Below are 12277 nucleotides of genomic sequence, written 5' to 3'. Positions count from 1 at the left end.
CTTATTTCACAGCAGAGCTACCTCAATGTCGCTTCAACATATTTAGTGTGGTCTTGCTGCTGCCCTTTTGCATGTTTGAGAAATGGACAAAGTTAAACACATCATTTGGCTGGCTTTTCCTCCCCCCATCATGTGTTGTACAGCAAAGCTAACATTTAATGTTCAAAATGATACACACTCTACACTGTTTGAAAAGAAGTGTCCAGGACGGTTCAGTTCAATTTTAATCCCCAAGGTTCAAACAATGTACTTTCAAAGTCCAACAAGGTACACACTACATTCACTTTCCCAGGGGAAAAGCACACATCTACGCCTTTCTTAACACAACTTTACATAATTTACCTCTAGAAAAAACTAAAATAAAAAGTCTAGAGTCAAGATCAATGCAACTTAAAAAAATATAACTGCAGTAAAATACGACACAATCCTATTCCCTAACTAAAGGTATTGAGAATGTACCACTGAGGGTACCACCTTAGTAACAGGGTTTACCTCATGAAAGGTGCGTTTTTTTCTGAGAGTGTGCAGTGGTACCACACACATAAACTCTATGTGAGAATAACTAACTTATGAGAACAAACACAAAACGTGTAGTCCCTTTCAAAAACACCTAAAACAGAGCTGCGCTCTACAGGTCAATATATGTAAAAGAGTACAGCCAGGACAGAAATGAATTTTTGTAAAAAAACAACAATTAGAGGCCCAAAAAAGACCCTGTCAGAAACTCTAAGGACATTCCTGACCTGGGAAAACGGAGTGCATCCCTGTGGGAGAGAAGAGACAGGATGTCACAGAGTGCCTGCTCCATTAATGTCTGTCACAGTCTGACACACACAAATACACACGTGCACACATACACTCACCTCACCCTCCCCACCTATTAGAACAGATGCCTACACATCTCTACAATAAACACAAGATGGTTTTAATAGCAATGGCCATTGCCTCAGCTTTTAAAAAGGCAGAGGAGAATAAAGGAACAGTGGGAGTCATTGGGCATGTTTAAATCCTGCCGGTCCAATAAATGTCTGGCTCAAGGGCATGGAGAATATCAGCGGACCATCCTCTCTCCAGTGGCCCATAATATGAGCTGTATATGTGCATGAATAGATCTAGTCTTGTAAAAGGGCAGTGCTGCATGTATCATTAGACCAGGTACTGAGACAGAGCAGAATGCTCCCTCCTCCCACATCACACTCTCATATACAGTATGTTTGATGGCCAAGCTACCCCTTCACACACACAACTTCATATATACACAAACAAATTTATCAAAAGTCTGCTGAAGGATGTGCGACTAAGTAAAAACATTGTGTTATAACTAACTTCTGGGTGTTAAAGTAGGCTCATAGCACACTTATTGGCACATTTAAAATGAAAAAAATGACACCACATTTGATGAATCAGCCAAGACCTGTTTGCTTTCCTAACAAATACCACACTGTACACTGAAAACTGGAACCAAGAAAATAAGATGATGTACAGAACATAAATAGACAATATGATCTTATGATTAGTAATCCATTTGATCAACTAAATGCTCAATTTGAGCTCATTTAGGCAGTTTATTGGGCATCACTAGCCCCCACACTGCATATCAACCAACAGGTGATAAAGCTGATATACATACTGATCCTGAAGCTTAGTCAGTGAAAGCCAAATCAGGCTTAAAAATGGGCTACAATCACAGAGTGTGGCTTTAGTTTTGCTATGAAGCCAAGAAGGTAATGTAGCTAACACGTCATGAAAGCTTATACCCCACCAATTAGCACCATGCACCTGCAAGCCTAAATTGTCACAGATTTGCCTCAACCTGCACCACATTATTTAAAAAAAAGATTAAAAACAGGTTTATGACACTGTATGATATATATATATATATATATATATATATATATATACACATACTTTTTTATAAACAGCACTTCGCATACCTCAACTAACACAAGCAATTAAGAGGATACGTAAATTGATATGTATGCATGTCTATATTATGTATTACTGTGCAACCCTTGATGTTTGTAAATTGGCCCTATTAGCATTTGGATGTTGGGTTAGACATCATTTGTTCTTTAGTTATGATTGTTCATGTTTTTTTACCTGTCTTTTCTCCTAGAAGTGATAATTGTAAAATAAAATAAAATGCTTTGCAAACTTTAGACATCATTACTTAGTTGATTTACAACATTTAGGATCAGAGGAAAATTGCTTGATTTTTCATCAAAGTGTTCTGACAGATATAAATTAACAAGCAATGTAATTGTTATGACAAGACAAATGCTATTTGGTTGCAAATGGCAGTGAGATGATTGTCAGAAGTCACGAAAGTCAAACTCATAGCCAAAGGACAATCTCTACTATGCTCCATCACTCATAATGGGCAAATAATGATTGTAATTAGTGCCAGACTGTATAATTAACATTATAACTGATGTTGACGTCAAAACAGCCTTTTCCTCAGAGCTCCTCCGGCATGCAAAATTGGCCTTACTGGTATTATTGGGCCATGCGATGGACTGGTGACCTGTCCAGAGTATATTCTGCCTTCTGCCTGATGACTGCTGGGATAGGCTCCAGCACCCCCGTGACCCAGAAGGAGAAGCGGGTTAGAAAATGTATGTGTGTGTGTGTGTGTGTGTGTGTGAGTATGTGTGAAGTATTATTGGAAAATTTGCCCAAGCTCTGAACAAGAACCAGACTGAGAGTTTACTGAGAGTGAAGTTAACATCTCTTTCCTGAGGCTGGATAGGATAACAGTCACACAGAAAGCAACAGCAGCAGCACTGATGCTGAAGCCAGTTCTCCTCTAATCCTTCGCTCGGCTGCGTGCGCCTGACAGCAACAGCCACTCCGAGCTGTGCTCTACGAGCTAAATTAAAGCTTGTGAGTGCAGTTTAGGCACGAAACGGGAAAAACCAAAGTTAATTTAAATGCCTTTCCTGTGGAAATATCTTTTTTTTTTTTTTTAATAAACGCAATCGATGTGTCATTGCCATGGTGTATAGCGTTTTTGCCCTTGATGTGATTTTAGAATGGCCACAGGCACCCGCAATCCCCAATGGGGTTCTGAGAATGCCACTATTTATGTGGGTGTATGAATCAACATCAGAGTTTGCAGAGTCATGGCTCAAAGTGTCAGCATGTGTACAGTTAGTGTGTGTCTGTACTGCATCAATCAGGACAGAATGATGTGTCTAGTGCACCATGAATCAGAAAAGTAGGAAGACACTACTATTTTTTGTAACGCGAAGGACTTTGGTCCAGGCTGGCCCGAAGAAATCTTTCATTTTCAGCTTGGACTAATATGACCCACTCACTTCTTGCTTTCCTGAGCACGATGGTAATTTTATGATGACTGGTATTCCATCAACATGCTGTTTTCTTGTTTTTTAGGTTTATGGGCTTTATAAAACCACCATGCATACAGAGAAAGGGACTTGAAGGATAATCTAACAAAGCTAAGGCCATGGAGTAGCCCTGAAGCACTCTGCATCATAAACACTGTGTGATGGTAGACTGAACAGTGTCTGACCTCATGCCGCGGGTGGAGCGGTTGGTGTAGTTCTGCAGCAGCTGAGGGAGGCCCAGCATGGCCTCAGACATCAGGGCCAACGAGCCCAGAGCCTCCACGAACAGCACCCAGTCCAGGAAGAGGAGAGTGACGAAGGCACACAGCAGTGTGAAACCAAAACAGAACAGCAGATAGTCCTCAAACGCACTCCAGCTCCAAAAATACCGCAGGTCCAGGTCTGAGAGAGAGAGAGAGAGAGCGCGAGAGAGAGAGAGAGAGAGAGAGAGAGCGCGAGAGAGAGAGAGAGCGCGAGAGAGAGAGAGAGAGCGAGAGAGCGAGAGTGAGAGAGAGAGAGTGAGAGAGAGAAATTCATCTCAATATCCTCTTCTGGAACTGAATTTCTGGATGATAAGATATCCACAGATTTCATATACCTCAGAAAATTTGAAAGCAGCATATTACTGGCATTCACTGAATAAATATCTCACTGGATGACTTGGACAACTGACTCAAGAGGCCCTGCTGAATGTGCAATGCGGAAGCCTAAATCAGCTCAGTGATCTGCCTTGCCTGTCTCATGCACTGTTCCAATGAAACGTGCCTCCATCTCTCTGAACAAATATTCATTATTTTTGGCAGACCTGTTAAAGGATAATTGCACATTTCATTCATGATATCTTTAAAGGCAGCTCCTCCCAGGAGAATGCAGCAGCACTGGGTGCAATAAGGATTTATCAAACTCCAGCACTAAAGAATCACAGCATTGAACAATTTCATGTCTTAGAAAGAATTAGGTGCACTGGAGCAAAACACTAACAGTGCAGCACTTTGGCTCTAAAGGACTGGAGTCTGACACCCTTGATTTATCACGTCTAAGTGTAAAGAACATACCGTTCCAGCGCCAACTACAGATATGCCATCTGTGCAGTAGAAACTAGAGAAAGCTGGCTACCTGACCCAGACTAGCAAAGACAAAGCTTGTACTCTCACAAGCCTTCTCCACGCTACTGATCACAGCCATGTCCGACCATCCAGACATGATCAATGACTACCTGCCTCTTTCCTACACAGGGCAACCTGGAATGAGCTGACAGCAGCAGAACAGAATTGATGGCTAAATAAGAGCCCATTCGTTACAGCCCTGACTGGAGGGTGACGTTGCGTGGAGGAGAAGCGGTGTGCCGAGCTGTCATTAGACAGGTTCTGTTCTTCACACTCCGTCCACTACCCGCAGGCCTTGGTACCTGACAACCACAACTGTGGAAATGGGAGCAGTGGGCAACAAAGCAGTGAGTGAGACATCTCAATGTGAGCAGGGGTTCAACTGGGACAGAACACACGGGCACAGAGCTTCAGAGCTTTCGTTTTAGGTGAATGGTAAGAAGAGCTAAGCTCAGGTAGTGGAATTTCCATCCATCCACCCATTTTCTAAGCCGTTTCTCCCTCAGGGTCGCGGGGGGTGAGGCGGGGGGGGGGGGGGGGGGGGGGGGGGGGGTTTGTGCTGGAGCCCATCCCAGCGGTCATTAGGCGGAAGGCAGGATACACCCTGGACAGGCCGCCAGTCCATCGCAGGGCAGACAGACAGACAGTCACTCACACACTCACAACCAGGGGCAATTTAGCATGTCCAATTGGCCTGACTGCATGTCTTTGGACTGTGGGAAGACACCAGAGAACCCGGAGGAAACCCACACGGACAGAAGGAGAACATGCAAACTCCACACAGAGAGGACCCCAGTCGCCCGGCTGGGGAATCGAACCCAGGCCCTCCTCGCTGTGAGGTGACAGCGCCGCCCGGTAGTGGAATTTGATGGGAATAATTTTTGATAAAATGTTTGTCAGATCTGATTTGATAAACCGTGTTGAGAGATAACCGCGCTACTACTGCACTCCCACTTACCCACATCTACCCTCCTCTCACTTTCACAATCATCTTTTAAAAAGAACAATTATTGTTTAAAAATGTAAAACAAATAAATAATTACAGGTGGTTTAGATGAATGCATTATACATTCCTGCCTCATATTACAACTAATTGACCTACTTTCCACATTACCACTCGAGTTAATAAACAAAGATGGGTGCACTTAAAATTACTGGATGTTAAAAATAAAAATGCTTAGTGCAAAAATTGAGACAAAAGGTTAGTCAACCATGGAGAAACAGCAAGACTGATAAATCATCCCACATATGTAAAGGAGCCCCCACTGTGTTTGCTTGAGCAAAGAGAGTGAGAAGCGTGCAGCGTACAAGCGTCTTCTAGAAAAAAGAAAACTCTTATGTGCAGTGTAGCCAACAACAACTGGAAAATAAACCACCATGACTTGTGAAAACTGTCTCTTTTAATGCAGTGAATGCTACAATACTTTTTTTTTTTTTTTTTTTCACCATTTGTTTTTTAGTTAACAGTTTTATAGCAGGCTTAAAACATGACAGAATAAACAGCGTATCTATTAATTTCAACAAAATCACAATCACTTTTTTTTTACCTCTGTATAAGTGAAGTGTAGCATCCATACATTGTTAGTACAGCAGGAGCTGCTCTGCAACTACCATAGCAACAACACAATCATCACATTTTAGTAAGTTACCATTTTAAATGTAATTTAGAACACTACAGAAAGCAAGAGTGTGTGATTTGACTGGATCTCTGTGGAGTTTAAATGAAAAACCAAATGGCTCAGGTTTTAAAGGATGTGAGACATATGTCTAGAGAAGCCAGTGTGAACTGAAACACCTAAAAATGTTACAAATACTGTTATTTTTAAGCGCAGCTGTTCCAAGAATTTGAGTAAATTATCCCCCTTTGGCCAGCACAAATTTTCAGTCCTTCCTACTGCTTCACGCTGTTTCAGCTTGCTAGATAAATGCATGTAGACTTTGTCTACATCACTAGGGGTCTGTGTGAAGAGCCTACTAAACTAGGATTATTACCACTGTTTTTAACTGCTGTAATGTTACATCTAAAGTATTTCCAAAGCATTCTATTACATAGGTAGTTAGACCATTTGCATAGCCAATTTACCTTTTACCATTGAGTTAGCGAAATCTCTTTGGTTAGCTGATGAAAGACACAGGGCTTCTCCACATCCTAAATCCCAACTTAACCTCTGAATGTGACCGAGTTTGAGTGGGTGGGTGTGCATATGTGTTTATGTGTGAGTGTGGGATTAAAGCTTCTCATCATCCAACAGCTGAGATGCAAAACCAGAGGTGAAGATGAGATCTGACCCTCGGGAATCGGAAAAAAGTGGGGGAACAAAGGGAAGACAAGAAGAGCTCAGAGCCCCCTCCCACTGCCCTTGAAGAGGACGAAAGGAGAGAACGGAAGCATTAAGAATTGGCACAAAAGTGCAGCAGACAGAGAGTGGGAGAGGGAGATTTCGCGAGAGGAAAACACACACACACACACACACACACACACACACACACACACACACACACACACACACACACACACACACACACCATAAGTATGGCAGTAACTTCGGTCCTGGCACATTAATATGATGTTCAGTGACAGACGTAGGTTCTGATGGAATGCGAATGGTAGGCTTGGCAGAGCTGTGAGGGCTTCATTTTTCACCTGTGCATATAACACGATTGATTCCTCCTCTTCTCCAGCAAGGCATTTCCAGCTAGAGGGCCGAGCACTGCCCTTTGTCAGGAACATGAAAGCTCCGTTCCGCTTTAAATAAAACTGCAGAATTCACTGACAACAGCAGCGGCTTCTCTGGGATGATGGAGGACCACTCTGCACTTTCCTTCATCTCATTTGGTCTCTAACCACAAAAATTGTCGATTTGCATGGAGTTCAATTAACTCTATGGACCCTAGGATTATTAATGAGTTTTTAATCTTAAGACTTATCATTCAGTAACTAGTATGAATTATTCAGTATCTATTATACATAAGTTATATAGTAATGAGAAAGAAGAATTGAAGTGTGAACCCACAAACAGGCCCTTAGGGTTTATGGAGTTAAATTAAAAAGATAGAATGATTTCTTCTAAGCTTCTGTTCACAATGCCCTGTCTAACCTTGCCCCTCGTCTTGCAAGGCAGACATGTGGCTATCACCAGAATCTGGTTTTGTCTGTGGACAACTAGAGGCCGCTGTTTTGTGTGACTTCACAAACTTCATAAGTGTTCTTGTTTTGGTTAATATACTTCTGTTGCGTAAAAGTCAAGAAGTTTCCAATCAGCTTTTGCCATCATCTAGTTGCATATTGTCTTACTTGTTTTATTCATCCTCTTTGTGTTGTTTTTCCTCCTGGCCTACCTTCTGTTGTGTATGCTTCTTGGTAAATGAGGGAATTTCACAGATTTTTCAAAATGTATCATAAATCAATGTTTAAGATGTAAGCAAAGTCATTAAGAGTGGTTTGATATGAAATGCTCAGTTCTTAACTTATTGCATCAGTATTGTTCACTGTGGTACAGATAGGAACTGGACATCTAAAGTTTAATGCATCTAAAAAATTTCCTCACAGAAAATTATTATATGAAATTGGTACAAATTTGTGGCCTCATGACTGAGACACTGATTTACTATAGTTCTGAGAGAAGAATTTTTAAAAGTGTATTCAGGGAAGAGAGGTACATGCAGGGTTTTGTGAGTCAGGATTTTTTTTTTTTTATCTCAGGGGGTGAATTATATGTAAATTCTAAAAACTTGTTGGAATTCCCCTTTAACTTCCTAGCTATGTTTGTTGAAAGACTTAGCAAATATCCTACTACTGAGGATGACTCTACGACTGCTCAGTAGTGCAGTTTAGTAGTGCTAATTTAAATCTAATAACTTGTGTTGCTTTTTCTACTTCAATTAGTTGAGCACAACCATATTAGGCTGAATGCTAGAGTAATGTGAAGTATCAGTTGAGCTACATGGAATTTACTTAAGTCGTGTATGATTTGCTTGAACTTACATATTGAAGTACATATTAATCAGTTGAGCATTTTAGAAAATACTTGACATACCTGCTTGGAACCACTTGCACACTTAAAGTAACACATTGTATATATATATATATATATATATATATATATATATATATATATAAAATCACACACAAACACACACACACACACACACAGTATACAATGGCTCAGCAACCACAAAGAATTGCCAAGTCAATGACTGCAAAGAATTTTAATGAGATGGGATGCTGTGAACTTCAAACTTTTTTTTTTTAAATCTAGACTTTGAAAAGACTCATCATTGTCACTGTGTGTGACAAGCTAGCATTTAGCTTGATAAACAAAAGTTTGTTCATGTCCATGGAAATCCATACACATGGAAAGGCAGGTCACTAATGAGTATAATTGGCAAGCTGGTAGCTGTAGACATCAACACATCAGTGTATAATGTGCATCAGCTAGCCTGTATAATCTAATGGCCAGAAAGTATAGGGCTGAGACTGCTGTGACCCCAATTTCTCTTCTCACAGGCTGAAGTGCTCCTGGAGGAGTTCCAAACTGGCCTGGGAGCAAGTTGTACAAGCTTTACAACAGTATTTGGACACTCTTTGATGATGGATTGAAGTTTGATAATAACACAGACATGATAGTCAAAAAGTGCCATCAAAGGCAATACTTTTTAACGGGGCTAAACTCCTCTGAGGCGAGGAAAGATTGTTTTTCCTACACTTTTATTGAGAGCACTCTCTCTTTTATAATGAATCTGCTGATAAAAATAATTAAAAAAGCACCTGGCACTGGTTGTCCCATGCTGTGAGCAGCAGACTTTAAGGAAAGCCACTTACATCTTACGTGAACCTGGCATCTCTTGTATAGAGCCTTCAAACGGCTCTTTTCTCTTTTCTGAATGCCGTCTTTGCTGATGCCACTGTAGAACAGCTTGCAGAATGTCTAATTTTGTCACAACTGCAATATATGCAAGCATTAATCAGGTCTCTGTGTGGGATGGATAGGGCATACTTGAAACATACACAGAGGAGCTTCATGGTGAGCCTCTCAGCAGTGCATAGATCAAACAGTTCATTTACCAACACTGCTTCCGCAACAGAGTAGTGAAAGGAACTGCTTTTCCACCTCCCCATAAACCCTTAAACTTTAGTACATTGACAGTACGGCCTTTCTTCAATCTCCATCAGAAAAACTGTCAAACCAATACCTCTGTCATTCATCTACAAGTCCTGGCAGAGCTCACAGCTGCCAGGGTTCACTGTCCACATTGCTCCGAGGGGCATGTCAATCTCTGCCAGAAAAACAAAGTGGCACGGAGGTATATGAAGAGAGTGGCAGGCAAAAGGAAAGAGAGAAAAAAAAAACAACACCCAGGTCTCCCAGCACTCTTGCCTGCAGCCCCATCCCCAAGCCTATACAGTTGAGGTAGGACAGTTTACAGCCAGCTGGGAGCTCTCATGCACCAGAACCATATCTGGATAGAACCCAGGAGCCCAAGGGCAGATGCTCAACCCAGGCCGTGCTGCCTGGCCAGGGCTTGTACAAGCTCTAACTGCCTCCTGCCCATCAGCTGAGCCCCAGAGCTCACAGCCAGTCTGATGAAACTGTTTCAGCAGGAGCATTTATTTATACATACATATGTCCTCATTCAAAAGCATGAGCATGAACAGATGAACCACTAACTACTTACATACATGAACAGGCACATATGTGTACAGAAGCACATCTTGAAACACTCTATAGACATCCATGTGTGCATAGACATGCTGTTTGGTTCACCGTGCATCCCCTAAACATGGCTTCAAGGGCGATACAAATGCAAAGGCTAGTGAGGCAAGTAACTGAAAAACACATATGCGCACCCATGCAAGGCCTAGCAGAATTTGTGGCTGCTGTTATGATTGCTACCAAATGCCAACCGTGCCATCGCACTATAGGGAGAAGAGGAAAATAAAAAAAAAAGCAAGTTGGATCAAATAAAGTCAGTTTCTACCTCATAATCCCAAATACATTTGCAGGCCCTTTGTTAGCAGTAGAAAGGTGCTCTATACACAGAGGCATTAAGTAATAGATAAAGAATTATTTGTATGTTGCATTTTAAATATATTATGTTGTATTTAATACATTGTTTGTTGACTGTTTTACACTTTAAGGTGGGCACAGGACACATATGTGGAGAGTGTCATATTCTAACTAGCAGCAAGCGATCAGTGTGCGCTATTAGCTTTTACAGGCACAAACCTGCTTGAGCAAAAATACACACATTTTTCTAAATTTCTACATAACATATATGTGTAAACAAAGTGGGTCAGAGTGGTTTAATGTGAAATGGTTCAGAAATGATAGAGAAACTTTTTTTCTTTACAGTAGAAATGACAGTAACGTCACAGGTGATAATAAATATAGCCATTTTATGCAAAATGACCAGTGAACATACGCATATCTTGTGAGTTTCTATATATAATCTTGAGAGTGGTAAAATAAAGCTAAACCTGAAATTACAGAGTTTTCTTTGGAGACTCTTTTGTCTCAAAAGGCAAATGTGTTTCAAGCCAATGTCTCAGGCAGTACATTCATAACCATTTCATATAATATCTTTCCATGAGACAACTTTCAAAATTTCACATCAGGCCACTCCGAATATAATAAATATATAATTTATTTATGCAGAAACTTTGGAAAACATTCCCCTTTAAATAATAGCACATGTGAGTGTTCATCAGGTTTCTGGGTTTTGGGATCATTATGTAATTAAGGACAGTATTCACCAGAGCAGATGTCCAGCAGCGGAGCGAATACTAAATAATGCATAAAGCAGTAGGTTCAGAAATAGTGGTGCTCCTTCAGAATAAGAAGCTATGAAGGAGCCCGCCCGCCCTTTCATCCTTGTAAGAGAAAATCAAGCTCCACAGGTATTTCTGTCCATCCTTCCACCATGAGAAGACAATGCTACAGATCTGAAAGGGTATGTAGCTGTCAACAAGCCATTACTAAGAAGAGGAAACAGACAAATAAAAAGACAAAACATAATAGAACACTAAAACCGGACGTCTCATAAGTCTAAATTTGTAACTGGGATTATTGGATCATGAGAAGCAAAAGATGCAGCCAACTTCTAAGACTGATTTCTGCAAGCAAGTCTAGCCAGAAACACAGAAGTAAAGGCATAAGAATAAAGGCAAAGGGTGGAGACATTTAATATGAATTTTTAATTGCTGATGGTGATGCTGACAAACAAATAACTTCATGACGGAAGATCAAAAGGGGTTTAGTTCCACTGCCCCTCCCAACACACACACACACACACACACACACACACACACACACACACACACACACACACACACACACACACACACACACACACACAAGACTTATGCATATATGCTTAAATCCCTCACACTCTTGCACACTGATGAAGGTCATGGCCTCAATATCTTTTTGTGCTGTGGAGCACATACAGACAGACACTTCCAAGATACTGACTTAATTATGATGAAGCCTGCAGTCAGGGTATACAGGTTCTAATTTAATCTAATTTTAAGAGCCACTGTCACCATACAGATGAAACAGAATGTCTGACAGTGGAAAACCGTAATGCTAAAGATTTTTCTATGTTTAAGGTTTAGATCTTTAATTACTGACATAACGCAATCAGTAGCAACGTCTAAACAGAAGAGAGTCTACAGCGAAGCAATGCAATGGTAACCTTAATATGTATTGAAGGAGGCAAGCTGACTCAAGTAAAAATCGATGATGACGTGGGAGATCTTCTATATTGGAAACCGGATAAACTAATATATATGTATAATATATATCCTGCAGGCACTGTGCATGC

At 40.9% G+C, this 12277-nt stretch overlaps 1 protein-coding gene across 2 annotated transcripts in view; it reads right to left on the bottom strand.

The window, feature by feature from the left end:
- The window catches only part of si:dkey-246g23.2 (solute carrier family 66 member 2), a 65445-nt gene that overhangs the window by 23152 nt on the left and 30016 nt on the right, over positions 1 to 12277 (bottom strand). For both annotated transcript variants that reach the window (XM_017688383.2, XM_017688517.2), the window contains one exon: positions 3533 to 3749. In XM_017688383.2, the coding sequence (XP_017543872.1) occupies positions 3533 to 3749 (217 nt within the window). The remainder of the gene's footprint in view (positions 1 to 3532; positions 3750 to 12277) is intronic.

This window comes from Pygocentrus nattereri, chromosome 7 (genome assembly GCF_015220715.1).
Source record: "Pygocentrus nattereri isolate fPygNat1 chromosome 7, fPygNat1.pri, whole genome shotgun sequence".
In the NCBI taxonomy this organism is placed as follows: domain Eukaryota; kingdom Metazoa; phylum Chordata; class Actinopteri; order Characiformes; family Serrasalmidae; genus Pygocentrus; species Pygocentrus nattereri.
Note: the sequence above shows the minus strand (reverse complement) of the source record. Positions and strands in the feature narration are given on the sequence as shown.